We start from the raw sequence: 27,739 nt of genomic DNA, 5'->3' as shown, positions 1-27,739 counted from the left end.
ATATATATATATATATATATATATATATATATATATATATATATATATATATATATATAATAATAATAATAATAATAATAATAATAATAAATAAATACTAGAGTAACTCCTCAATCCCTATACGGCTATACGTGATTTTGGAGAAAATTCATGAAATAAAAATATTTTTGAGATTTATACTTCTTGCAAGCTAAAGTTAAATATACACAATAAATATTTCATTAGACAATTATTTTATTCTCTAAAAAAACTTCTCGAATATAGTCAAGTAGAATTATGTATTCTAATTGTTCCAGGTAAAATAGAATAAATTTATTTTTATGTGTAATTTTTTTATTAATTTATATTGTCCCATCTCCTACGGTCCTACCTTCAAAGACTTATTGCACAGGTATTAAACAGTAGGTATTTTGATTTTTCCAAAGGACAAAATTGGCCATCCAAGCCAAATCCTTAAACTATTCGTGTTAAACTTCTCAGCACGCCAATGGAGGAATAGTAGGATGGTTAGGAACCTGCTTCTCAGTGGAGAGGTCATGCGTTCAACTCTTACCGGCGGCATATGTAATATCCCATTGCTATATATAAAAAGCGTCTTTGTACCCAAAAAAAAAAAAAAAAAAAACAAACACTCCTCAGAACTACTTAAAAGAGAAAATTTCCAATGAATTCACCAAATGTAATATCTCTATCCCTAGAAAGCTAAAAGCCTTCCAAAGACGAAAATGGCCGTTTCTTTCGTACTCAAATTTCTTCGTCAAACATGACATGGCGACGAAATGCGGGTGGCCACGGAGAATTTCTCTTAAGGTGCTAGCCTTGCGTGTTCTCGATCAGAAACTTGTCTCTGTTTTGGCAGGGAAGAGTATAATGGATTCTGTTTCTGTGAGTAGCCAGAGTATTAGGGAGAGGAGAACTAAGCTTTGTTAACATTGTACGGAAATTCAAACTATAGTAGATGAGTACTTTGATGTTTTCCTCCTACCTATGCTCCTCATGCTAACCGTCGTTCTCCTGATGGGGAATTTTGTCCATTCCGGTAAACAGCAGTGATTCACAGAAGGCTAACGATCTCAATTCGGTTCGAAATAGAATGTCGTCAGGTACTCAACTTTGAATCTGTCGTTACTGTAATTTTCTGAATTTGATGATTCTGCTGTTGTTCTTCGTATTATTGAATTCTGAAGATTTCACAGAAGTGGACTGGGGGACAGAGGCGATCAATAGAACAAGGTTATCTCCGGGGAGTCGAGAGCCTTTCCCGGTTAGCTGAAATTCCCTTTCGTATCCCTGTTATCATTTGCTTTAATTTCTGCCTTCTTTTTTGGATGCATGACAATTTGAAGGAATACTGGTAACAATTGCAGGGAATTTTAGGTTTTTATGATCTATTGTCGTTCTATGCTGTATGACCTAACAATTAAGTCATTAATTTATCCCTCTTCAAGTATGTGGATCAATTGTATTTGCATGTCGGTTCATCCCAGAACTATGACTTCTTTTCTTCTTGAACTGTGCAAGCATTCTCTCTCTCTCTCTCAGTTGATGTTAGTGCCACTGGCCATGTGTGTTTGTGTTGCTTAACATACCTTTTGCTCTAAGGGCAAATACTAGCTATGGAACATTTTCCAGAAGAGGGCAAGACAAAATCATCAGAGACATTGAGAAGGAGATTGCTTACTTCCCTTTCAATTTCATACCTGTAGGTATGCATTTTCGAGATACAGGCCACTATGTAGTATAATTTTTAAATGCCATATATTTCTTTTTCTTTTTAGGGCACTTTATCATGTCCTTGAACTCAAGCTCCTAGTTTATTATCTTACAGGCTTTCATATCTGTAGGAGACACTGGCACTAAGAGTTATGATTTTGTAATGTATTAGTTTTTTATTTTATTTTTTATGCATTGTGATATGTAGCTTTTATTTTATTTTCGACGCACTAAGAGTTATGATTTTGCATTATGTAGCTTTCCCCTTGTGATATTGCAGATTTCAAGTGATGCTTTCATGACTATCACGCAAGTTACTAATTGGTTCCGTATTTTGTTTACAATTCCAGTTTGAACTTTTTCCCCCTGTATAATATCCTGTCGCATTGTCTTTACCAGGTCAGAGAACCTTTGGCTGATGATCCTGGAAACTCTTGAGTATGCAGCCATGAGAAAAGAACTTCAAAAGTAAGCTAATCTCTGATCTCTTTTTCCCCAATTTCATTAAAGATGTTTTTGTTGGTTTCTCCAAGATATATGCTAATGGTATAGAGTTCGTAAATTATAGATGTTTATGGAATGTTCTTTTTAGAAAGATTGTTTGACATGTATTATATGCAGTTATTTCATGTCCGGAATGCCTTTTCTATCGTATTTCTATTTCAAGGAATCATTGTGTGATTTGAGCAAGCCAGCATGATTTGACTGCATAATGGCTGGGGAATTCTTGTGGTGGCTTTCGTTTTAATTTTTATTTCTTGAAAAAGGTGAGGATGATGTATATGTTAAAATATAGTTCAGGCATTCCTCTAAAGGAGCTGAGGGGTTGTTGATTTGTGTGATGGGATTTAGATTAAGATTAGATGGGTTGGGGAGCTGACGTTAAGTTTTAAGAGGGTAGTACAATTTGTTTGCTAAGCTATAGTTTTAACCCGTATTTTGAGCTCCAATTCAGGTTTTTTGGCTGAGCTATAATTTTTACTTCTAGTTTGAGCTCAAATGCCGGTTTTTAAAGAATGCCACATGAGTGATGGCTCTAGGAATTTTTCTGAACTATCTCTTATTGGTTGCAAGTGCATTTGAGCTTATGTAAGAAATAACAAGAACCCATACTCAGGTATGCTTTGGGTTACTACACAATGCATATCTGCTAGATATGGCAAGTGGACTCACTTGAGGATAAAGGATTCCAGTGGTTCTTCGATAATGTCCAGTATAAATGTAGTGGGGGTATTACATTACGAATGCGTATTTTGTGAGGGTTATGCGAGGAGCATAGTGGGGATTGGTATGCAAACAAATGTTATGTTGACTTTTCTTGGTTACAAGCAACTAATCCAAAATCCTATACTCATTTGCATTGTTTTATTCTCCTTTCAGCACTATACCAAGCGTAGCTAAGCAGCATTTATATGTCCCATGCCTAATTCAATAAAGAGTGTGATTGACAGCATCGTTTGGTTGTTTCTATAGAGCCATGGTGTCTATGGATTGTAAATAGTGGAATCATGACCATTATAATACAATTTTGAGCAATATTAATGGGCACAGTACACCAATCTCCTCATTTCTTTATTTTTGTAACAACCATGCTTTGTACATATATCAAAAACTTCATCCTGTGAGGTACACACATACCTTGCCTTAATATTGTTCTAAGCAATAAAGAACCACCTTCAAGTTGAAAATTCTGAGAGAACTTCCATTCTTGAATCTGGTTCTTCCCCAGACAAAATTCAAACCAAATTAGGTTTGTTGCGCAAATTTAATAATTACCTATCTGGATTAACTTTCACTTTTTTGAATATATATATATATATATCAGGGCAGGGGTGTTTATCTTGTCAGATATTTTAATGTTTGCTGGTCAAGAAGTGGAGAAAAATCAAAGAGCAAAGGAGGTAAATAAGACAGAAGCAACATTAAACACGAGGATTATGTAGGTCAAAACTTGTGCATTGGCATTATTTGGATAACATATTGTGAACCAGTTCAATATTGGACCAGACATATTTGAGTGTTTTTATCATTTTGAAAACCCAATTTCACTGGATGTTATAATTTGATAAATTATAGGTGTTCTTCAGAACAACTAAAACATCCATCCCCTTCACCTAGATGTTCTAGAAGTGCATTCTTACTTTACTGTTTGATAGTTCAAAGAATAGATGTTCTAGAAGTGCATTCTTAACCATATCATCTTCACACGTGTCTATTAATTGCCATAGAATTTAGATATAAGTTTCTTTCTCTGATAAACCCTGCAGCTTTAAAAGTTATCTCATAAATTTCTCTCACCGATTTCAAGGCAAAGATTTCAAATACAAATTTTTTATATTTTATGTAATAAAAATAGAAAGCCTTATAACTAAACTCTTTTTTTCTTTTCTTTTTTGAGCTGGCAGAGTTGATATTATGGGAGAAGAAAATATGTGAGATGGGTGCAAAACCAAGACCTCCCCATGAGATAGAAAAAAATTTCCTCCATAAAAGTCTAACATGTAAACCATTGTTTGATAATAATAAAAAAATTTATATATAATTATATATCAACCCACCACATTTTTTCTTTTACTAAAAGACTTATATGTGAATCTCCTACTCCACCTACCATCCCTTCGTGCAATACCTTCTCTCAGCAGGCTCTAGAAAACATTTGGGGTTAAAGAATTTTTTAATAATAGATCTCCAAAGCAATATATATTGTGGGGGGCCGGGGGGGGGGGGTAAACATACATAACTTGCGCGGTTGATTTCTTTCATAAATCACACAGAATAGAAAATTATACAAAGGGCTACCTGAAGAAACTTGCTCAGATCATCATTACCACAATTAACCAAGACAAGGTGTGTGTTGCAAATTTGCAATAGATATAACTCTTTATATGAATACGAAACCCAAAATAGACATTTAACTCTTAATGACACATGAAAAGACCCCCCACGATAATGATTTCAACACAAACGGACGGATAAGCTTAGGTACAGGCGTACAGCTAACCAACGCCAATAAATTGCATTTGAATGGGATAAAGTACATTGACGAGCGGGAAGGAAGCACTGAAACAGGTTCCACGCAACCTGCAAAATTTGGCACCTACTATTGAGGATAAAACCGGTACTTCTAAAAACAGAAACAAGAACCCACTGTTGCTGCATGTACCCAACAACTTCCTCGGTTCCCTCCGAGACCACTCGCACCCACAAGGTAAGCAGGAACTCCCCCGGGCTTTCCAGCAAAGCTTCATCAGTGCACTCCCACCAAACATACACCTCAGCTTCTACATGGATGGTGGAGCCACTGCACGTTGATAAGAGACTACCAACCTTCAATCTCTCCCCTCCATTAGGAGATGGAAACCCTGTGGCTGAAGTGGAATAAGTGGGTAAAGATTCCAACAGAAAACGAAGTCCAGAATAGGCTCCAGTTTGCCGTTCACCTGTGATGGAACATCAAACAATGATGTAATGAAGGAATACCTTATGCAATTATCCTTTTCTAGTGTAAACAGAAAACCTGGTGAAAACCTGCAGAACCTTTTGCTGCCTTCAGCATATGCCAGAGGTCATAGAACCCAATATTGCAGAGGCTACATGGGAACAAGCTAAGAAATCAAGAGACGAACGATATAATTGTTGAAATGCAGCGTCAAATACTACTAACTGCAAGACTGCACGACAGAATTCTATACAGAAATGACATAATGAGCATGTGCCAATTTTTCGCTCAAATACTATCTCCATTCCAACACCCCCCCCCCCAAACACCCCTTTTAATTCTCTATGTGGAGCCATAAGTACAGCAAGAAATAGAATCACAATCTTGGCTTGTGGTATGATTATAGCATCGAGGATAGTGAAAGCTACCTCTTGCTGTGGCTTGCTGAAAATCTTTCATTTGTCTCCCTTCTGCTTCCCTAACTGAACAACTAGCAAGATCACACATGGCAGTTTTATTTCCTTGGCTTCGATCACCTTCAAGGCCTCTGTCCTGGGAAAGGGTGCAACAATGTAAATAAAAAAATATATATGTAGACAGAAAAATAACAGTAGGGACAAGTTCTGCCACTGTCAATGTGCAGTTTCCATGCCTTAGAGGAGGGGTATTAGTGGAAACATAAAGATTGAGGGGGCGAATTTGACATTTTCTTCGAGGGGAATGCTACAATGATCTGAGTATTAGGGAGGTGTCAGCATGCAATTTTGGCCGGCGGGAGGGGTGTATTGGTGGGGGTGGTTGTCGCTAGCAGGGGGAGGGGGTGTGGTGGTTTTCCGTGGTGGTGGGCGGTTTCCAGCAAGGTGGAGGAAGAAGATGGGTCCCTTCACCTACCTAAGGATTGACTATGGGAAGGTAATACAGTCATTGCCTTACTACTATGGACATTATGGTCATTTCACTTTCAAATTTTGAATGACTTAACAGAATCATTAACTATGGGTAACTTGTACTTTTGAAGTGGGTAACCTGTAAATTTTGGCACTAATGTAGGGTGCCTAGAGTTTTACCCCACCTATAAAAAACTCAACAAAAAATAATGGTGAGTGGTTTACCTCAACAAATGTAGGCAATTGATCTGGAACCTTGGATCCCTCAGTATCGAGAGAGTGGTACAAGCTTAATTCAGAAGCAGGAAGACCAGCATCACAACAGCCGTCAAAATTATTGAAATCATTGGAGCAGGCATACAAATCTAACGTGAGATGACCATTTTTTTCAGCAAAGCTGTCCAATGGGTAAGCCAGATCATTCAACTCCAGGAAAGATTTATCATTTTCCAGAAGCTTTGCACCTGGAGTAAATTCAGTCTCCATGCTACCAGGGAAATGAATATTTATCTTCAAATCGGATGGAGAACCAAGGTCTGGCAAGCCTTTATAAATCGCATAGACCTACAAAAGGCATTTTCATCAGTATTAGATGCATCCAAGATCTGTATGAAGATTCAATAAAAAAATCTGCCTAGTTAAGCAGGCAATTACCCTTTCAAAATTCAGGGAACAACAGAGAACATATTATTCATTTGCAACTCAGGGTTTCGGTCGAGTTGTTTGCTAGATGGTACAGATTCAAAGACATGATTGGATGGGAGGCAAAAAGATGGAAAAGATAGAACAGAACTGCAGCCAACAATAGAACAAAGGTCTCCACAAATATAAAAGGTCCACTACACATTCATCCAGGAAAGAAAAAAAGTCAACTGCACAAAAAGCTCATAGCACTAAGATTCCAACCACGTGATACAAAGGATATTGATTAAAATAATTGGGGGGAAAAAAAGCATAATCCAGGTGCCACAAGGGCAAATTGTTCTAGCCATTATAAAAAAAAGTTAAAACATGTCCACACCTTCTGCAGTCATACAATACCTGAGCTTATTTTGTACATTTCAACCAAAATCTTAAACCATACCAGTCCTTGCAAACATCATTTAAAACAACATGCACACATCTAGGCAGAAATCTAACAGATTAAATATAAATGACAAAAAAAAAAAATTAGGGCTTGTACTACATCATCGTGCTTTAAAGGTTGGCATCGTATTCACCAGAAGATTGTAAAAAATAACAGTCCCTTGAGAGTCGAGAATCAAATCACCTTTTAGTATCCTACCACCAATTTTGGCCTCGCTACACATTTTTGAAGATAAAAAGCAACATCTGAAGAAAGAATTGATGAATCCAATAGATCCAAAACAAAGGTTCTAAATACAAGATCATGAAAGAGATCACTATAACAAGAATCAAACCAAAAGGCATTTATGCATAACATATAGCCAGATCAGCTATTGCTTACCTCATTACCAACATTGCTATTGGAAACCGTGGCACCATCATCATTGTCAAACATATCCAAAAGTGAAACAATGTCAGTGTCTTTTCTCAAAGGAGGATGATGCTCCTCGGCCTGAGCAAGAGATGAGGAACAAGGATCAGCAATGGGGAACGAAGCCAAGGAATGGCTCACTTCATCATCTTCCCAATCCTCCTCTCTATACGGTGCCCCATATTGTTCACCATTTTTTGGACCCGAGCCACTTTTTTCAAAGATTTTACATAGTACATAAGTGTCCTGCAATATAAATGGGCCAGAAAAGTTAGTTTCAGATCAGTTGTGAATACAAATAGACAACGGCACACCTTCCTGGTGATGAAACATTGGGTTTCAAAACTTTAAATTGGATCATTATGGATCCACAGGTAAAAAAATAACTCAAAGCTAAATTAGTGGCAGTTTCATAATTATTCAGAATTATTTGGGAATTCTTGGAGCAAAGAAGAGATGACTCCAGTTAGAATTGTATATAACATAAAAGGGAAGGAATAATCTGGTACCCGTGATCGTTTAAATAATTAACTAGAAGAAGAGTAAGGAATATAGGGCTATAATTAATTACCGAAAGCCATTAGTATAAAAAAGAATAACATGTCTTTTTCTTCTTCTTCAAGACAAGGATAAACTTTGTGCCAACCCTACCACTTAAGTTTCAACACAGATCTACAAGAAATTGCTGACCAAGGTTGATAATCTCAAACACTTTGAACCTCACACCAGAGACATCTCTGAAACACAACCTGGTGGTACAAACAGAACCAGCAAAAGTTTCAGATTCAGTCCTCAAAGCGTGATAAATATCCTAGATGATGGGTCATCCTAAAGTGGTTCCATCAACCCCATAGTAGCAGATCAATCAGTTTAACAACCAGTTAGTTCTACCAAGTGCTATGAGCTACCAGGCCAAGCTAAGAACAGAACAACTGTAACTAATAGAAGAGACTGAAAGAATAGAGAAAGATCAAGAAACGGATAGATAAGAATATTATAAGAGCAGAGTTAACAGGTTTCTATTAAAGGAAATCATAGATGAACCGCAGAAGGAAGAGGAGTGACAGTATGGCAAGCAGGCATGTCACAGTAACACAAACCAAGCTTAACTTTATTCAATCAATTACATTCCAAAATGCTACAAGTAAAGAAATACCCAAAGGCTAAAGAAAGCATTATGTCATTAAACATAAATCACAATACGTGAGCTTAGTCTTTACCTGAATGATACCCGCAGGAACCAGATTTTTATCTTCAAGCCTGTATTCATACATCACCCAGTTGGTTTTACGCCCTTGTGGTGCCCGACCTTCATGAAAAACCAAAGTCTTTCTCTTTCCTATCGTCTGTGAATTATGACAAATATGTTTATCAACTCCAGTAGTTTTCCAGTAGCCATGTTCAGTGCCTCGATTTATCCTTGGTCCATTCGAATATTTCCTATACTTTGGGCAAAAAAAATACCACTCAAGGTCTCCACTCTTCAAACATGATTTTGCTGCACAGAATAGAAAATGTGTTTTACAAAGAAGCAACTACTAACTTCAAATAAATATTTCAAACAACTTATATTTATTGTAGCAAATTTATAATATTATCAACTGGCTTATAGTGATCAATCAGCTACTTCAATTATGTGTATCTTAACAATTTCCTAATAATCTCAACAGGCTTAAAATGACCTATCAGCTACTTCCTTCATGAAAAACAAATAACATTGTCAACTATGAAAAAAAAGAACAAGTTGGAAGCAATGTTAACGAAGCAGTCACACATATTTTAGCACCTTTGTAATTCTATATAAGCCTTAAAAGTGAACAAACAATTACTGCCTTCAATGGTGGGTTACTCTTCTTTTTACTCCTAACTAACGGTGGATGCTTGACTTGGCTATTTTCTGGACCTTGAAAAGGAAAAGGCAACGCCGGGTTGTACCCATTGATTGGTGCTTCAGAGAAAATGATCTTCTATGTCAGTTGATTTCTGTTAGCATTATTCTCTTGAATATTCTCATTTCAATTTTCACCAGGCTTTTCAGGTTTTTTTTTTCCGCAGTTTCTACAAATTCTAGTTATGGGATCACACCAAAAGTGGGGGAAGGCCACCACAAGCTGGCTCATGGTTCATACCTCTCCTTCAATTAAAGCATCCTTCTTCCATTTTAAGTGAATATAATTGCTTCAGAGGTTGAAAGACACACATAATGTAGAAGAAAAAAAATCATACTCAGACCACCCAAAGGGACAAAAAAATCTGTGTAGTTCCAAAATAAAAACCGTTCACCATGTACTATGAGAAGCATATTAGAGAACAGGGAACTTGTAAATGTATTCTCACATAAACTCCCAGCTGAGAAGAATATGGTAGTGGAGGAGGATTTAAATAATTAATACCACAAAAATAAACAAATAAGCAGCATTAATAGGAATCATATGAATACCTGGAAGATCCCAAGGATCAAACTTGTATAGTTCTATCTCTGAGATGGCTTCAACATGGAGTTTCTTTCCCATGATCTTTCTCTTCAGGTAATACAGAATCAGTTCAACATCGGTAGGATGGAAACGAAAACCCGGCGCAAGGAACATTCTCTCCATGAACACTCAAAGTGGCAGCACACTGTTCTCTTTAGGCCAGTAATAATAACCAAGCCCTATCAATAACTAACACCTTTCAGACAAAAACAAGCATCTTTTGAGTAGTTCATAAAAATCAAAGATATGTGTCTTCAACCAATAATGTTTCAACGACCAACGTAGAACTGTCAAGTCCAATGTCGAAAAAACACTCGCCGTGAACACCTCAAGTGACCCCGATTCATACAACTGAAATTGCACTGGATAAACTTAAGATGATTGTTGTTGAGATCAACAGACATTTGATGGACCCTGTTTCAATATTATTAGCCTCAACAGGATGAACATAACAACAGGGGAAACCTACCAATCAAACATATAACCTTGAAATATCAAACCCATGAAACCAAAAAGAAGAAGGATGACAGAACATTAATTTGAAAAAATACAGGTAAGATTCACATGAGTTGATATCTCCCGATTCAGCGGACAACCTCAACCAGCTAAAGCATCCAAAATCACATAGAATCAAAACATCCTTCTACGCTCAAATAGCTCACAATGACCGAGCTAAGAACCACAATAACTACCAAGAGAATAAGCATGCCAACAACAAATCCAGCATATAACCCAATAAACGCCTAAAATCATAGGCATACATGTTAAATATGGCAACTCAAAAATCAAAACGTGAAACATGATAATAAAAAGCGGAAATAAGATATTTATACGAATATCTCAACAAAGCTGGGAATCACTATGATTTCAATGAAGGAATCATGTAAACAAATGATCCAGCATACAAGTCAATGAATTGTTAGAAAATTGGTGAACAACATGATTCCATCATAAACCCTAGTTGCGATACCAATAGAAACCGTTGAATAATCAAACAGCTATCAAAAAACAAGAAATTCCAAGATACAGACAACAATCAAAAGGAAAACCGTCACTATCTTACCCGGAACGATAAAAAGAATCGACGCGACAGAAGAAGAGAGACCAGCGGCCGGAGAGAATAAAACGATGCTAATATACGATGCCAAAATGTAGATCGAGTTGGGGAAAACGAGGGTTTATGTAAGAGCGCGATATGTTTGCCCACAAAACAGAAAAATGTAAGAATGCGACATAGGGAATTCCCGCTTTGATATATAAATAGAAGCCTGTTTTTCCTGTCCGCACATTTTTTTTCTTAAAAAGAGTTTCCCATGAAAATGGAGGGGTTAATGTAAACTTTTTTTTTTTAATGACCTATCACATTACAAGAGTGGCATTACATTCATGCTAGGTTGCTTAAATTAAATTGGGTTTTAGTCCTCGGTAGGTGAATTTCTTTACGGTAATTTTCATCTAGACTCCTTAAGGTTTGATCTATGTAATTTTTAGTTCAAATAAATAAACACTTTGCATCTGCCTCCTTTGAGGTATCCAATAAGATCAATTCAAGATAAATTATAATTTTCATGACCAAAATACCCTCATATCCATTATTCTTTTACCACCTTCTACTCCGGTGATCAATTAGAAAAAAAAATCTCAAACTCCCATAACTGGAACATCACACCCACCCTGAGATAGCAAATTCCCGACGGTGGCAATGTCTTTACAGGAAACCCTTTGAAAGACAATTGTTGCTGCTGTAGTAGCTGCATTTGCAAATCCATTACCCATTAGCCTTGGAGCTTTTCTTCTCATTAAGTTCGTCCACTGCACTGTAATCTGAAGGACTTCTCCGGATTTTCCCTTGAATCTCCATTGTTGCTATTGCTACCTATAGCGCAACTGCAGCTTTTCGCCTATGCTTCTCAGCTGCTTCTTCGTCCATAATGGTGGATATCACGGTTGAATACCCCTTTTGTAGAAGCCGATACAACACTAATGCTGACATCCTTGCTTGATATTTCACCGAATCAATGTCACGTTCATCAACGATCAATGAAATTGAAAGCTCTATCGGGCCTGTGTCACAAACTTAGCAACATATGCGCCTTATGCAATTCTAATCGCGGGCAACCCCTTCTTAATCCGATCAAAGCATAATAATCTACATTACCCGTCTCACAAGATATCAATCTCTCTCTCAATTCATGAATCTTTGAAGTATTGAATCTAAAATGTTATGCTCCTTAGTATTGAATATAGGTTTGGATTAGGGTTTGGACCGAAGGGTCTTGAAGGCATTTTTCTAATTGATCATCGGAGTATAAGAACGTGGTAAAGGAAGAATAAGTATGAGGGTATTTTGGTCTTACAAATTACAATGTGTCATTAATTAATCTTATTTGATACCCCATGGAGGACAAATGCAAAGTGTCCATTTATTTGGACTCAAAATAACATAGATCAAACCTCAGGGGGTCCAGATGAAAATTACCCATTTCATTATGAAAAGTGTACCTTTTGTGTCTTATAACCTGTTCATAAATGGTAATATTAGTTAGCCTATTACCCTACTAGGGGCATTAGAAAAGGTGACCCCTTGTCATCGAGTTTATTCATCTTATGTTCTCTAAGTTTCTAGTTCCTTCCTCAAACAGCAGGAGGACTTTGGGCATGTCAAAGAAATTAGAATAAAAAAATAGAACTCCACCCATTCCCACTTTCTATTTGCATATGATACCTTATTTTTCTTTTTTTCCTCTTAATATGAAGTTGAACCTTCCCTGTAACATGAAGGATACCGTTGAGACTTATTGCAAAGGTAGCGGACTGACTATCAATTTTAATGAGTTTAGTGTTCAACCCAAAGCTCAAACCAAATTCAAGAGATGGATGTTATGGAATTGATAGTCAGTCCGCTACCTTCCCAGCAGAAATTGGTTTATCAAAAGTACATGCTTTTTCATATTTAAAGGACAAGGTGCAAGGAAAATTACAAAGCTAAAAGGTTTAGTTGCTATCACATGCTGGTAAGGACACCTTGCTACGATCAATTGCCTTCTCTCTTCCACAATATGCTGCAGCCCATTTTAAAATCTCACTCACTATCCATGGTGGCTTTTGGAGAAGCTCAACAAATTTCTTTTGGGGTGAAGATGAGGATCATTCCAAAGTCCACTAGGTATCATGTGCCCAGTTATGCAAATCAAAGGAAAGGGTGGACTAGGATTTAGAGACTCAACAAAGCAAAACATGGCCATCTTGACTAAAGTAGCCTATTGGCTTTGGCAAAATAGTGATTCTTCATGGGCCTAGTTGTAACTTGTAAAGAGTATCTACTTCCCAACACACACTCCAATAGCTCAAGAGAATGAAGCCCAATATTGGTGGAACCCACCACCGACGGGTTGGTTAAAAAAACTGTGACGCTAGATGTAATTTGGAAAAGGGTAAATAGGTCATGGGCTTTGTCACTAGAGAGTATATAGGAAAGCTCATTAAGGCGGTATCCTAGGCTCCTAGACAATGGAATTCCATTCAGTCTTAATCAGGGAAATTCTTGCTATCAGAGATGGCACGCTTCACGTCTTGATGGAGGGTTTAGATCACGCGAGCTTCGAGTCAGACTTGGTGGAGGCAATTCAATTCGCACACAATCATTTGCAAATCCCTCCTCTAGATTTGGAACCTAGGGTACAATTATGTCAATTGGTGCGTTGTTACACCTACCCATGTAGCAACTAGGCGAGAGAAGCTTTACCCCCTCCCCCCCCCCCCCCCAAAAGAAAAAAAACACGGCGAGAAGCCCATCATGAATGCTAGGTAGCGCAAGAGGAGCCACCGCGCCCAACACACTCCACTAGCTCAAGAGAATGAAGCCCAATCTCGGTGGAACCCACGACCGACGGGTTGGTTCAAAACAAACTGTGACGCTAGCTGTAATTTGGAATAGGATAAATAGGTTATGGGCTTTGTCACTAGAGAGTCTATAGGAAAGCTCATTAAGACATGGGCAAAACCTTCTGATGGCCCATAATGCGTCTGCTTAATCAAGGTTTCAGTATCAAAACTTTGTGGATGCAAAATATTTTCGCTGGTAGATTCACCCACCACAACCTTGTGGATTAGTCAAGGCAACCGCGACTGGCAAAAAAAGAAAAAGGGGAAAAAAATTGGAAAAAAAGAGAGAGAGTAAAGTAGAAGTGGGCGAGATACAGAGACCGTGAAATAGATCTGATGAAATGGTAAATTTCAGATCATCATCCCATCTCAGAGGCTCTGCAACATCTAAGCTTCGTCTCAAAACATCTCCTGCCTCTGTAACTCTCTACACACTACTTCTTGTTGCTTTCTCCGTCACGACATTCATCTTTTACTGGAGAGAGATCCTCGATGAAGTGCAGAACCCTTTCTTGCTGAGGGAGTCCGAATCTGGAAAGGTGTGTTCTTCCACCGAAATTCATGCACTTTTTTCCTACTGCACCATTTTAGTTAAATTTTTGTTGTTAGTATCTAACGTCAGTCTGTTAACCGTGAAATTGGGTTTGCTTCTCACTTTTCTTATTTGTAAGACGTCTGAACTACTGATTTGAATTTTTAGCTCTCTACGTTCATGTTGAGCTCATTGTATTGCTACAATTATCAGCATTTCGTACAATTCGGTGACTATTTTTGTACTTGACGAGTTACTGTATTTATTCGGTACGATATTGCGATCTAATAAGCATCTCTCTTGTTTAATTTGTCTGGTATAATTTTAGAATACTATTTATCTTAGGCTCTCTGCATTTTAAGTAAACGTCAGTTCACTGATGTACAAATTTGAATGCTAACTTAATCATCCAAGCAAAGAGAGTGAACTACCCGTAGGTATACATTGGGTTATATTAGACCACTTCCAAAATCACCAGAAACATAAAATGAACGGTTTTTAGGTCCTGGTGGAAGCCTTACAATGTTATTGACTTTTTAATATTATTTTTTTCTTCTTTTCTTGGTAAACAACTTTTTAATATTCATAAATCATCTGATTTTTGAATATGGCTGGAGTGGATTGTTCAGGTATTTGAGTCATACCCAACTTATGTTAGGTACTCAAGTTATACCCAACTTATTGTTGAGGTATTTGAGTAATACCCAACTTATGTTCTAATATGAGCCATCAGATTAGTTATGATCTAACGGTGTAATGGGCCTTAGTGGGAGAGTTCAATTACCAATAGAACTTAATATTATTCTATAAATACTATCTGGAAGCTGCAGTCTGGGTATTTCAATTTAGATACTCAGGGTGTAATGCTTTAAGCAACCTTGTGGTTAAACCCTAACAATCTTAAAGCATTACATCATCAGTTGCGTCTGTTCATAGCAAAGAATCCCTAAATCTCATTGTTTCCTTATAGGTAGATGGATCATTCTCTAAATGTATCATTGTCAAAGCACTTTTGATCAACCCATCACTGTTTACTTTTCAACTCTTATTTGTTATTCAAATTTATCCAAATAAACTCTGTGACCAAAGCAGATAAGAATAGTGATGTCTGACAAAACACTATTTGGCAAGATGTTTGTTTTGCTTTGAAAAAGCAATTTCTCAAACCTTTGTAACTCCACGAAAAAGAGCCATTAAAAATTGAGTAAAGCCAATACTTGAAAAACGAGTCAGTAAACTTCCTTTCAAGTAATCACGAGGCTTACCAATTCTAAAAAATGAGTAAAGCCAGGATGATTTCTTTGTTTTTCATAGGAAACATAACGTAACGTGATCGAAACATTAAATAATTAATTTTTGAAAAAACGAGAGAGACAGATTATCTAATTTTCCGCCTAAAATGTCATTCGTTCAAACCCTAAGAACGAAACAAATTTCTTCAAAAAAGAAATCAATAAAGATGGAGGGAGCCACTTACTTGGTGAAGACTATGTAACCTACCATTTAGAGAATGATCCATCTACTTATAAGGAAGCAATGAGATCTAGGGATTCTTTGCTATGGAGAGAGGCAACTGATGATGAAATGCACTCTTTACAACAAAATAACACATGAACTTTAGTTGATTTACCTAAAGGTTCCAAGTGTGTAGATTGTAAATGGGTATTGAAGAAGAAACTAAATCTTGATGGTTTTGTAGCTCGATATAAAGCACGTTTAGTAGCTAAGGGCTATACTCAAGTCAGTGGGGCGGATTACTTTGATATCTACTAATCGTTCTGCCATCTAGCCACGATCAGAATTCTTCTTGCTGTGGCATCTATTGAGCACTATGTTGTGCATCAAATGGATATAAAAACAACCTTTCTCAATGGAGACCTAACTGAAGAAATTTACATGAACCAACCTGAAGGGTATGTCATGAAAGGTCTCGAACATAAAGTTTGTAAACTAAACAAATCTTTATATAGTCTTAAACAAGCACCTAAATTATGGCATAAAAAATTTGACAAAACAGTAAAGAGCTTTGGGTTTCAAACTAGTAACTCTGATAAATGCCTTTACTATAAGTCTATGTCGAATAAGGTTGTAATTATTTGCTTGTATGTAGACGACATGCTGATTCTTGGTTCTGATCATTTTGTAGTGAGTGACATCAAAGAGACCTTAGTTAAAGAATTTGACATGACGGATCTTGGTGTTATAGACACTATTCTTGGTATAAAAGTAAGTTTTTCTGAGAAAGGAATTACCTTTAGCCAATCCAGTTATATCGAAAAACTACTTTTTAGATGGGGATACAGTGGATGCAAACCGGTAGAGACACCATATGATTAAAACAAAAAGCTTGTACCGAATAATGGTAAAGCTGTGAATTAGTCAGAATATTCTAAACTGATTGGTAGTCTCATGTATGCAATGAGTTGCATTAGGCCAGACGTAGCCTATACAGTAGGCATGCTGAGGCATGCTGAGTTGCTTCACATGTCATCCTAGTACAAAGCACTGGATTACCCTCGAAAGGTTAATGAGATATCTTAAGGGTACTACAGACTATAACCTTCGCTATACTGGACATCTTCCAATTTTGGAATGATATTCTGATGCATCATGGTGCTTAGATATAGGAAACAACAAATCCACTAGTGGTTATATTTTTACACTAGGTGGAGCAACTGTTGTGTGGAAATCTAAGAGATAGACTTGCATTGCTCTAAGCTCTATGGAATCAGAATTATATGCTCTAGCCTCAGCAGGGGATGAGGCAGAGTGGATAAGAGATTTGATCCTGGATATTCCATTGGTTAACTTGAAGGTAACCTCTTTAAGTTTGTTCAATGATAATCAAGCAACGACAATGATAGCCAATAACTCACTCTATAATAGTAAGAGGAGACAAATTAGGCTAAGACAAGCCGTGCTGAATTATCTTATTGAACAAGGAGTGATCTCTTTGATTGATGTAAGATCAAAGAAGAACATGGCAGATGCCCTTACAAAGGGATTTGACAAAGATCGAACATTCAAAATTGTGGGGGAAATGGGGATAAATACCATATAGGTAGGTCTTAATCCAAAATTCTATGTTATTTTGAATTGTTTCGAATATGATCTAGCCATTGTTAGCATTCATGACAATGTACATATTTTAGATAATTTGGTAAGATTGTGGAGTATAAAGCTTTGTGAAGTCATTCCACATTGATGATGTAGTAACCTTTATATGAAGCTTGATTACCTTATTGTTCCAAACAAGAAATATGGAAATTGTTAATATGTTTCAATGATGTTATTGTTATCTATATATCATTTCACATCTGATGATATGTTTTCCCATAAAAAGATTTGTCATTCTAATTTTGATGATATAATCAACAACTATGTTGGACAAGATGATTATAACATTCCAAATAGAAACATAGAATGGTTATTTGTAAAATAAACCATTTAGATCTTGTTTTTGCATAGAAACTTGATGAGAATGCAAATGTTTTTTCAACCATTATGTGGAAATGTACTAAGTTCTTTTAGTAAAACTAGATACATATAAATTTATATATATATATATATATATATATATATATATATATATATATATATATATATATATATTGTTTAAATGATTGGATTCATATTCTTATGAAATTCATTGACAATTTACAAGAAATGACAAAAATGGAGGAGAGCATCTTAATCTTGGAGCTCGACGATGATGATTTACTTGATGAGTAAAATCGTTCAAGGCTAGAAGGAACTATTAATTGTCCATACAAATTAAATAGTTTATGTAGAACCTTAATTTGGTTTTATTTTGTTTAGATTTATTCTAAAACTAATGATTATGGTTTAAAGTATTCATTTGAATTTAATTTGATATTATTTAATTTTGGAAAGTTATGAATGATTCTGTATTGAGTTTGAACATTAAATTTCTGGGACTAATGCTAGAGCCATATGTAGAACATAGGAGGAGATTGTTGAGGTATTTGAGTCATACCCAACTTATGTTGAGGTACTCAAGTTGTACCCAACTTATTGTTGAGGTATTTGAGTAATACCCAACTTGTGTTCTAATATGGGCCATCAGATTAGTTACAATCTAACGGTGTTATGGGCCTTAATGGGAGAGTTTAGTTACCAATAGAACTCAGTATTATTCTATAAATACTAGCTAGAAGCAGTGGTCTGGGTATTCCAATCTAGATACTCAGGGTGTAATGCTTTAAGCAACCTCGTCCTTAAACCCTAACCCTAACATGGACTAAATCACCAAAGGGATGAATCTTAATTATTCGAACTTTTCTCCTGGATTCTGCAGGACACCAAAAAAATTAGTGTGACCTGAATGAGTTTTTGGAACACGTATGTGCTAAAGGCTGCAGTATGCTCACAAATCTTACTTGCTTTGACCTTGTGTGGATATTACGCTCCAATTATATGTTCAGAATCTGATATCCATTTCCTCAATGTGAGATTGTTCATTTTAGTCTGTTACAAAATTATAGACTCTTTTGTATGCATACTTCCGTTCATTCTTGTACACTTTGCATAAAAAAGTGTCTATATGAGTAAGTTTGTTACTTCTTATAAATTAAGTTTGATGAGCCCTTAGCCACTTAATAAGGTATCATGCTGGGCTCGATTGGGAAACTGATTCCCATCTCGTCAAGCTTAATGAGAGTGATAAGTGATAACTAACAATGACCTAAATATTTATTCTCAATTTATAGGACCTGTCAGGTTTTTATTAAAATCTATATTAAGTTTCAAAATTAGTTTTTGCATTTCTTTTATTTTAATTGTTTTGTTAGTGTGTGGACCCATGAGGTTAGGGTGGTAATGAGACACCCATTAGTAAAGGAGGCCCTTCATGACCTTGGTTATGAGGTTCTTCATGACATTGGTCATGGGTCTTAAAGATCTTGATTATGGTGATGAGGTGGGCTTACTTGTAGGGTGTAATTTACTCAAATTCTAACCATTGACCTTCTATTTTCATTTCAACTTCATGACCATTCATGGCCATTACCATGAGTGGGGTTAAGGTTATTGAATGGATTAAATCCAATTCATATAAAAGAGGTGAATATGAGAGTTAATTCTCCAAGTAGTGGGGAGGTTAGGTTAAGGTGGTTTATTCTCATTAGTGGAGAAGGGACAAGCCTATTGATTCTCCATTAGTAGGGAATTGATTCTCTCCCTTGTGAGGAGGTGAGTCATTATGATTCAATGACCCAATTCATTGCCTTGAGAATCTCAAGGGGTGTAAGGTGTGGTTTGGGCGTATATAAACCGAACCTCTTCCTTGCATGTGGTGTGCAAGATAGACACTTCTCACACTTGAATTATTTTTGTTACTTATTTTAAAAGTTTCTTCCTTTGAGTTTGTCTAAGTGTTGTGCTCTAGCTTTTGGCTCCTTGAAGGGACTAGAAGAACTACCTCATCTTCTAGTTGGAGGTTGCTTTATCTTGGAGGTGGTGGTGTGAAGAACCCTTGGTAGTAGGGTGTTTCAATTACCTTAAAGACAACACTCAAAGTGTGACTCAACCTCATTCATCGGTGGTTCGTTCGATTGCAACATCAAGCTCCTCCAGATTGGCTAAGGATCTTCATCTTTCAATTGTATTGCGATTTCATTATTGTGTTTTGTAGAATTTGTAATACAATTACCCCAACAGACCCTTTTCTCTTGTTTTCATCATTTAGTATCTAGAGTATGAGCAGAAAATAGGAAACTTCTCTGAGATATTGTGCTGATTCGTCTCAGACTGTACCAGTTGAAAAAAAGGACTCTCTCCTTTTTCTTTATCCATGCATTCCATTTTCCACATCTAAATATACTAGTAACGGTTTGGAATTAAATTAATAAATTCAAAAAATAGAAAAGGAAATTGAATAATAATCGGGAAAGTTAAGGAAAAACTAATTAACTGATCCCATAATAACACAGAACTTCAGTAAAATGATTTGAGATACAAAACAAAGCCTGGCGTAGGTTTTGGTTCAAAGGACAAATTGTTTCTACAATATGTTATCAGAATATTTTTTTGGGGGGTGGGGGTTTGCAGAGAAGTGGGGTTATCTTCAGGTGGTTGGATTTTAGTTATAATGAATTATGACCTATTCATTCCTCTGCCTCCCTTCCATTTCTTTTATGTTGTGCCTCTTCGGTTCAAAATGTTATTAAAGATGGAATATATATATGTCTTCTCCAATTTAATAGTTTTGATTGCACATTATCTTCCCTCACATCACAGTTCAGAAACTCATCTCAAACAGCCATCTCTACCGGATCAAGTTTCTCGAGGTCCTGACAAATTTGGGGGAAATGACCATAGTTGATTGTGGAACTTTACAGGAAGCTTACTTTAGGCTTATTAAACTTATTTAATATCTGTGTAGAAACTAAAAGACCTAATTTGGTGTTTTGATTTTGCATCCTTTGTTAGTAGTTCACATGAAGCCCTAAAGTTAAAATTGCCTATTCTACACCTTGTTTTGGTGCTGTAGACATAATTACCCTATAAACATATAAGGAAACATAATTACTTTTCGAATAGTTAAAGACTTCATGTTTTTACCACAAACAAGATGTTCACAATGCATATTACATAGACACCCACTTGTGTACAATGAGTAATACATAAGTCATAGATACCTTACTGCCTGAGTCTTCCACATCTCAACTCCCAAGTCCAGCATTACAATACTGTAGGTATGAATCTGCCTTTTAAGGAGGTTGAATTCAATACATATTTAAGATTTCACCAAGATTTTTGAAATGTTCAAGTAGTATTTTTTGTGTCTAATATGCCATCTTGTCTCGAAAAGGTTGAGGCTCTCAAGTTTTTTAAGATCTTGGTGAGTTTTCTGAACTATGCTTTACAACTTGGTGGATGAATTTTCGCTTGAATGTTATACCTAGAAATGAATCTGCTCTGTGCTTTATTTTGCAGATATCTGATAATCAACTATGGGGTGCTCCTTTCAGCAATGGTTTACACTCATGTGTTGAGCCTATGCCTTCGTATAAAGGTTTTGTGTTATTATGATTTCTCATTTCGGTTTACATTTGGAGTGTAGTATTGTGCTTCTGCTCAAAGGTGCTATGGTGCTCATGGCTCTTTGATGGTTGAATGGCATTCACTTTCTGGTGTTTACCTCCTCCCCCCTCAATGAAGGAAAAGAATATTTGATTTATAGTTTTTCTTATGGTGTTTGGATTAGGTTTATTATTTGGGATTGACATGTACATTTTTTTGGCCTCTTTCAGAAACTCAAGGATGGGATCACTATTTAACTGTGAGATGCAATGGAGGACTGAATCAGATGCGCACTGGTGTAAGTGAACTTTCAGTATGTTTTTTTCATCCGAGGTCCTTGTTATTGGCTTCTAGTTGGATCCTTTCTGATCTAGAACTACATTACGACGGCTAAGGAAAACAGATGTAATAAGTGGTTCCTGAATGTTATCTCTTGTAGTAGATAATTTGATTAAACCAGAGCTTTTCTGTGAATGTTGGCACAAATTTTTTTTTCTCTGATTATTTCTTTTGGATGAATGAAATAATCATTAACCAAAGCCACAAAAGGGGGGGGGGAAGAGAATGTACAAAGGGGAAGACAAGAAAAGAAAGGGGGGGGTTACAACCTTACCAGTTGGCAAGAAAGAAGAACCAGGGACCCATGAGACAACAATAGTCATGTTCCTTGAAATTTTGTTCTCTTATTTATTTATTTATTCTTTTGTAAACAGATATCTGATATGGTTGCTGTGGCACGCATGATGAATGCTACATTAGTTGTTCCACAACTAGATAAGCGGTCATTTTGGAGAGATTCAAGGTTTTCTCAATTGTTTCCTTTGTCTACCATTGGGATTTCTGTATTTTGGGATTACTGTATTACTTTTTTTTCTCCCCTCTGCCACTACATGGGCCTTTTGCCTTTGCAGTGTGTTCTCAGACATATTTAATGAAGAACATTTTATCAAAGTCTTACGAGGGGATGTGAGGATAATCAAGGAGCTTCCGGAGGAATTGGAAAATGTTCCTAGGGCTCGAAAGCACTTCACTTCCTGGTCAGGTCTGAAGTACTATGAGGAGATGGCACAGTTATGGAAAGACTATAAGGTAAATCAGTTTAATCATACTTGATCTATTTCACATTGTCTGAACTTTAAGATATATTTAGCTATGCTTCCAATTTATGGCTAGTATGACTTGAAGCATCATTCTTTATTTCTTTACCGGACAAAGTGCTTCTAGTGCCTGGTTTTACCATTATGTCAGCTGTTGTTTTTTGAATAAGCTAAATGTCTTGTGTGGAGGTATAGCCTCAGAATGCTTTTTCTGGTGGCAGGTCATTCATGTTGCAAAGTCTGATTCCCGACTTGCAAATAATAACCTTCCTGTCGATATCCAGAGGTTGAGATGCCGTGCTTTATATAATGCCCTACGCTTCTCTGCTCCAATCGAAAACTTAGGAAAGGTCTCAGCTTCTCCTATATTTCCCTTTATACCCTAGTATTTGTGGGGGCATCCATTGCTTGTAGATGCATTTAAGTCGTTTCTCGTTTCTCGTATGGGTTACCTTGTTAAATTAGGTTCTGAGCATGCATGACAGTGACACAACAGAAGCTGGTGGAACGGTTAAGATCGCGCTGGGGGAGGTATATTGCTCTTCATTTAAGATATGAGAAAGACATGCTGTCTTTTACAGGCTGCAACTACGGCCTGACTGATGTAGAAGCTGAAGAGCTGCGGATAATGAGGTAAAAAAGTTTTTCTGATGTAACAGCAACTTGATGTCAATATCAAATTGTAAGAATGTTCAGTGACCACTTCTGTGCCTCTGAAAATATGTGAAGCGGTTAGCATTACATGGGTAATAAACTAATACTTATGCCTGGTTTGGATCCTTATCACTTGTTAGTTAGGTCTAGGTAGGGTCTGCTAGAAACTAGCATTCCCTGTTATATTTGTTGAGTGGGTCCTGATTATTTGCCCCCACTAATTTCTTTAAAATGATTTTTTAGGGATTGATTTTTGTTTTTTGTTTTTTGTTTTCCCGCGGGGGGGGGGGGGAATTTGACACTCATGTTGAAAATTTTGGCTTCTTTCATGATCATCATAATGAGCATCTGAAAATCTCAAAGATGCTGCCCTTGCTAGAACCTTTTCCTTGTCTCTGCCGTCTCCCCCTCCCCTTTCGCTTTCCTGCCTTCTAACATAGGCATACAACTTCATCGCCTAGGTGTTGCTTGAATTCCTTGGTGGCTGGATTTTATATGTCATCCTCATTAGAGATTTTTGTGAAACTATAACACAGTGACATGTAACATTCAGTCTGTCAATCTTTCTTATCATCTAGTAGAATGTGATATATCGATAAACAACTAACAATTACACTGGCTTATCCTAACTAAATAGGGTCTGCTACATGGTCCTGACCTTTCAATCAGAGCTTTAAAGAGGCCATAATGCCTTCGATGATGGATTACATCACTCCTCCATACGGGGGCATTCAAAGGCCTCTGCTTAATATGGTCATGCCACTTCAAATTACTTTCTTTTAGCTTTATTATTTGTTGAAGCTACTTCAGACCAGCACTAATATGGTCATTCATTAGTATATCCTTCCTAGTTTTTGCCACTCATCTATCTCAACATCCTCATTTGCATTACACTGAGTTTATCTATATAGTGTTTTTTAAACAACCCAACACTCTACACCATGCAACGTAGCTAGTGATATATGGATATTTCTGCGATATAGAGTTGATATTAAGCTTAATTAATTTGGTTTTGATGATTAAGTATCCAGATCATAGAAAAGGGGGCTCCTACTGGACCCAAGCTACCATGGATATGTGCTTGAGTACCTCAAGGCAGTTATAGTGGTTCTTTAAACTTTTTCTCCTAGATCCGTTTTTGAATGCAGTACATCAAATGGATGCTTTTTCTTATTTGTTGTAGGGAAAAGATGAACCACTGGAAGATTAAGAAGATAAATTCAACAGAGCAGAGACAAGGAGGCTTCTGTCCGCTAACCCCCAAGGAGGTTGGCATATTTCTTCAAGCTCTCGGTTATCCTCCATCAACTTTGATTTATATTGCTGCTGGGGAAATATATGGTGGCAGTACTCACATCTCAGAACTTAGATCTTACTTTCCAAACCTCATTTTCAAGGTCAGTTAATCATTGAGGAATTTGGATAAATTGAACTAGCAATATTAGTTGATGCACTAACCCACTAATCTTGTGCATTAATCAGCTGCACAATTGATTGGTGCAGGAGATGGTGGCAACACCAGATGAGTTGAAATTATTCATGAAACATGCATCGCAAACAGCAGCTCTGGATTACATCATCTCTGTGGAGAGTGATGTCTTTGTTCCAACTTATTCAGGTAATATGGCAAGATCAGTCGAGGGGCATCGGAGATTTTTGGGTCATCGGAAGACAATCACCCCTGATAGGTACTTCCCAAATTTTATACTCTTGTTAACTATGGACTTCATAGGACGGGCAAGGGAAAAAACAACATATCAAGTAAAAGATACCTATCACCACTATTAGCGTGAGGGATCCATGGAGTCACATGTTACATGGAGATCTAGGTTCTTGTCTTCTCAATGAATGTCTTATATTAAAATGAAATCAAAATCTTGCAATTCCTTGATGTGATTGAATACATAGGAACTCTGAGGGACCAAATTTGTTCTCTCTCAATCGGATCCTGACGTACCAGTAGGGACCAGAGGAGATCGCTTTGATTGTAACTGTATCCGTATCAAAGAGATGCGACACAGTGTTTGGATCATTGTGCAATATCCTAATCAAATGCCTAGTGGCATGATCAAAACTCTCTGATTAGTAGAGGCTCACTAAACTATCGATGAATGGCTTTCAGCCTAGGATCTCTTGAAAGTGCTAGGATTCTCTCTCTTGTTTAAACTACATTTTTTTTATTTAAGAATTTGTTTCCTTCTCCTCCCCCTTCTGAAGTGCATGCTGAGAAGTCAGCTATTTGTAGACAGTTACCAGTTCATGGAGTAGCATTATTTGAAAACTAGAATTGAAAGGCCCTGGTTATTGATGGTGGTCATGGGACTTCTACTTGTATGGATGGGATATTTGCATGTTCTGTGGTGACTGGGGTTTTTCTCTTTATGTTTTTGAAATCAGATGTCCTGATTTTGATATTTCCTTCGTATCTGTTTGTCAACTCTATCTGCAGGAAAGGACTTGTCGAAATTTTTAGTAAGATTGAAAGAGGAGAAAGGAAAGAAGGATCATTGTTATCATCTATTATAATGCAGATGCACAGAAACAGGTCTGACTTTTATTTCTTTCGAAAGAAAGAAATAAATGCTGCACATGTAAACAAAATATGAACTATATAGTTAATCTGGAGGACCATAGACAGCATCATTTTAGCTATATAACTAACTATTCGTGTACATGATACTTCACAGACAAGGAGCTCCAAGGGAAAGGGAAGGTTCATTGCCAGGGATGAAAGGTAGAGGTCGTCTCAGAACTGAGGAGTCTTTCTATGCAAATCCATATCCAGAGTGCATATGTAGTTCCAAGACACATTCTTAGATGATATTCCCATATGCCAGCACTTTTGGCATCTCCTGAGGACCTCTGATTCTATGAGCACATTGCAGGGTTGTCCAACCCTGCAGATGCTTGAATCGCGAATCAACTGAAGATAAGGCCATTGAAGTTCGAGATTGACAAGGCTCATCTTGATGATATAAAATCCTTGGTTCTCTGATCTATGATGTTCGTCATATTTCATCGTGCTATAGTCAAATTAAAAAATTAAAAAAATTAAAAAATTAAAAAAATAAATAAAAAAAAAAACCTTAAAAGGGTTTCATGACTTTCATCCAAGCTTTGCAGTAACAAGTTTTGCATTATTTTGCTGTAATCATCTCTATCTTCATTTTAAACACTAGAGGAGACTAGAAACATCAGATTTATGACCGATAAATTCGTTAGTTGTACTAGGACTTGGAAGGCATGAACTTGTTTTCGTATGATCTTATCCCACCCATAAATGTATTGTCTAATGAAATACGTACTTTTCCCAAAAACAGAATGAAATACATAAAAAATTAAAATAAATACGTGAATAAGTTGACCCGCATTGTTTCTCCTTTCGTGCTTATTAGTCCTTGTCCTTTCTCCTTTTTTCTTACCTGTCCATTTTTCCTTGATAAATCTTCTCTGAGCTTGTTGGGGTGGGAACATGGAAAGATCGAATAGAATGGCCATTTGGCATACGTTCAATTCAGGAAATGACTTGGCAATGGAACAATTCTTGAATACCTATGATTTCTTTAGGTTGCGTTTGTTTGCAAAGGTGGGGTGAAAAAAATAAAAATAAAATATGAACCATATGTGTAATGGGGTGAGGGAGAAAGAAATAAAATGAGTTTTATGAAAAAAAATGTTAAATGTTAAATGTCGGTCTCACTTTTTAATTTTTTACATTTTTTCACAAAATTTCACATATTTTGAAAATGCATGTGGTGAAAAAGTTAGTATACAACCTTACTAATAAATTTTCTTAAATTAAACCACACTTTAAAAATTTAATGAAATTTTTTTCCTACCCCACCTTTATTCAAGCAAACGAACGCAACCTTATGGTCCCAAACTAGGCTCTTTAAAGAACACAACATCGAACGGATGATCCTATGCTAAAGTTGTATTTAACAAAGTCCATGATCATGAAAACAAGCAGACACAAAACTATTACGGGTAATTTGAAGGATGGAAAGGGAGTTCATGGTTGAAATGGAGCTTGAGCTTAAGCAGCTAAACTCAATAGTATATGGAGAAGGGTACTTATGGAGTTATCGTACTATAATCCTGTTAGAACTTATTTCTTTTTTTTTTTTTTGGGCTTTCGGGTACGGGTAACCATGTGAGAACTTACTTAAGGTTGTGAGAGTTGCCGGACCTACCCCCACCTTTATTTTACCTGTGATAGAAGATATCAAATTCATCAGTATCAAGTTCTTGGACTTTAGGTCCAATTATGTTTCTAGGAGATCCAATTGTGTTATGGATCACACTTAGCAAGGAAGGCCTACTTGGTTTAGGGCCCAAGTTATTGGTCATGTACCACTAATTGTATTCTAAATCTTTGTTCAGATTCTAACCCTACCCCTGTTTTTTACCTAAAAAAAAAAAAAAAAGTTGCTGGACCTCAACCTACAAGATGGCATTGTAGAACCATAAAATGCAAGTTAGCAAGCACTCAACAGTGCTAATATCTATTTTTTAA

General features: G+C 36.6%; 2 protein-coding genes and 1 long non-coding RNA gene across 4 annotated transcripts; 2 read left to right on the top strand and 1 right to left on the bottom strand.

The window, feature by feature from the left end:
• The first annotated feature begins 800 nt into the window (after positions 1–800).
• LOC149027467 (uncharacterized) lies at positions 801–3,378 on the top strand. Its single transcript, XR_016171993.1, has 4 exons — positions 801–1,103; positions 1,197–1,264; positions 2,113–2,181; positions 3,094–3,378. It is a non-coding gene; the product is annotated as an uncharacterized LOC149027467 (long non-coding RNA).
• Positions 3,379–4,451: 1,073 nt separating this feature from the next.
• Positions 4,452–11,280, bottom strand: LOC149027466 (NAC domain-containing protein 13-like). Of its 2 annotated transcripts, XM_089162736.1 has the most exons (7): positions 11,075–11,280; positions 9,978–10,425; positions 8,758–9,035; positions 7,508–7,783; positions 6,265–6,603; positions 5,581–5,704; positions 4,452–5,153 (listed from the first exon to the last, which is right to left on the bottom strand). In XM_089162736.1, the coding sequence occupies exons 2-7, from the start codon at positions 10,132–10,134 to the stop codon at positions 4,669–4,671; spliced, it is 1,659 nt and encodes a 552-aa protein (XP_089018862.1). In that variant the 5' UTR covers positions 10,135–10,425; positions 11,075–11,280; the 3' UTR covers positions 4,452–4,668. The 2 variants fall into 2 exon arrangements, with proteins under 2 accessions (XP_089018862.1, XP_089018866.1); XM_089162740.1 differs by lacking the exon at positions 11,075–11,280 and having other exon boundaries at positions 9,978–11,068.
• A 2,785-nt stretch (positions 11,281–14,065) lies between these two features.
• Positions 14,066–27,235, top strand: LOC149027465 (O-fucosyltransferase family protein). Its single transcript, XM_089162730.1, has 11 exons — positions 14,066–14,435; positions 21,386–21,464; positions 21,703–21,770; positions 22,186–22,274; positions 22,384–22,561; positions 22,791–22,919; positions 23,066–23,202; positions 24,407–24,620; positions 24,727–24,911; positions 25,673–25,768; positions 25,911–27,235. The coding sequence occupies exons 1-11, from the start codon at positions 14,238–14,240 to the stop codon at positions 26,038–26,040; spliced, it is 1,503 nt and encodes a 500-aa protein (XP_089018856.1). The 5' UTR covers positions 14,066–14,237; the 3' UTR covers positions 26,041–27,235.
• The last annotated feature ends 504 nt before the right edge of the window (positions 27,236–27,739 follow it).

Source organism: Hakea prostrata, chromosome 1, assembly GCF_041222555.1.
Source record: "Hakea prostrata isolate BN-2017 chromosome 1, UWA_Hpros_2, whole genome shotgun sequence".
Lineage (NCBI taxonomy): Eukaryota > Viridiplantae > Streptophyta > Magnoliopsida > Proteales > Proteaceae > Hakea > Hakea prostrata.
Note: the sequence above shows the minus strand (reverse complement) of the source record. Positions and strands in the feature narration are given on the sequence as shown.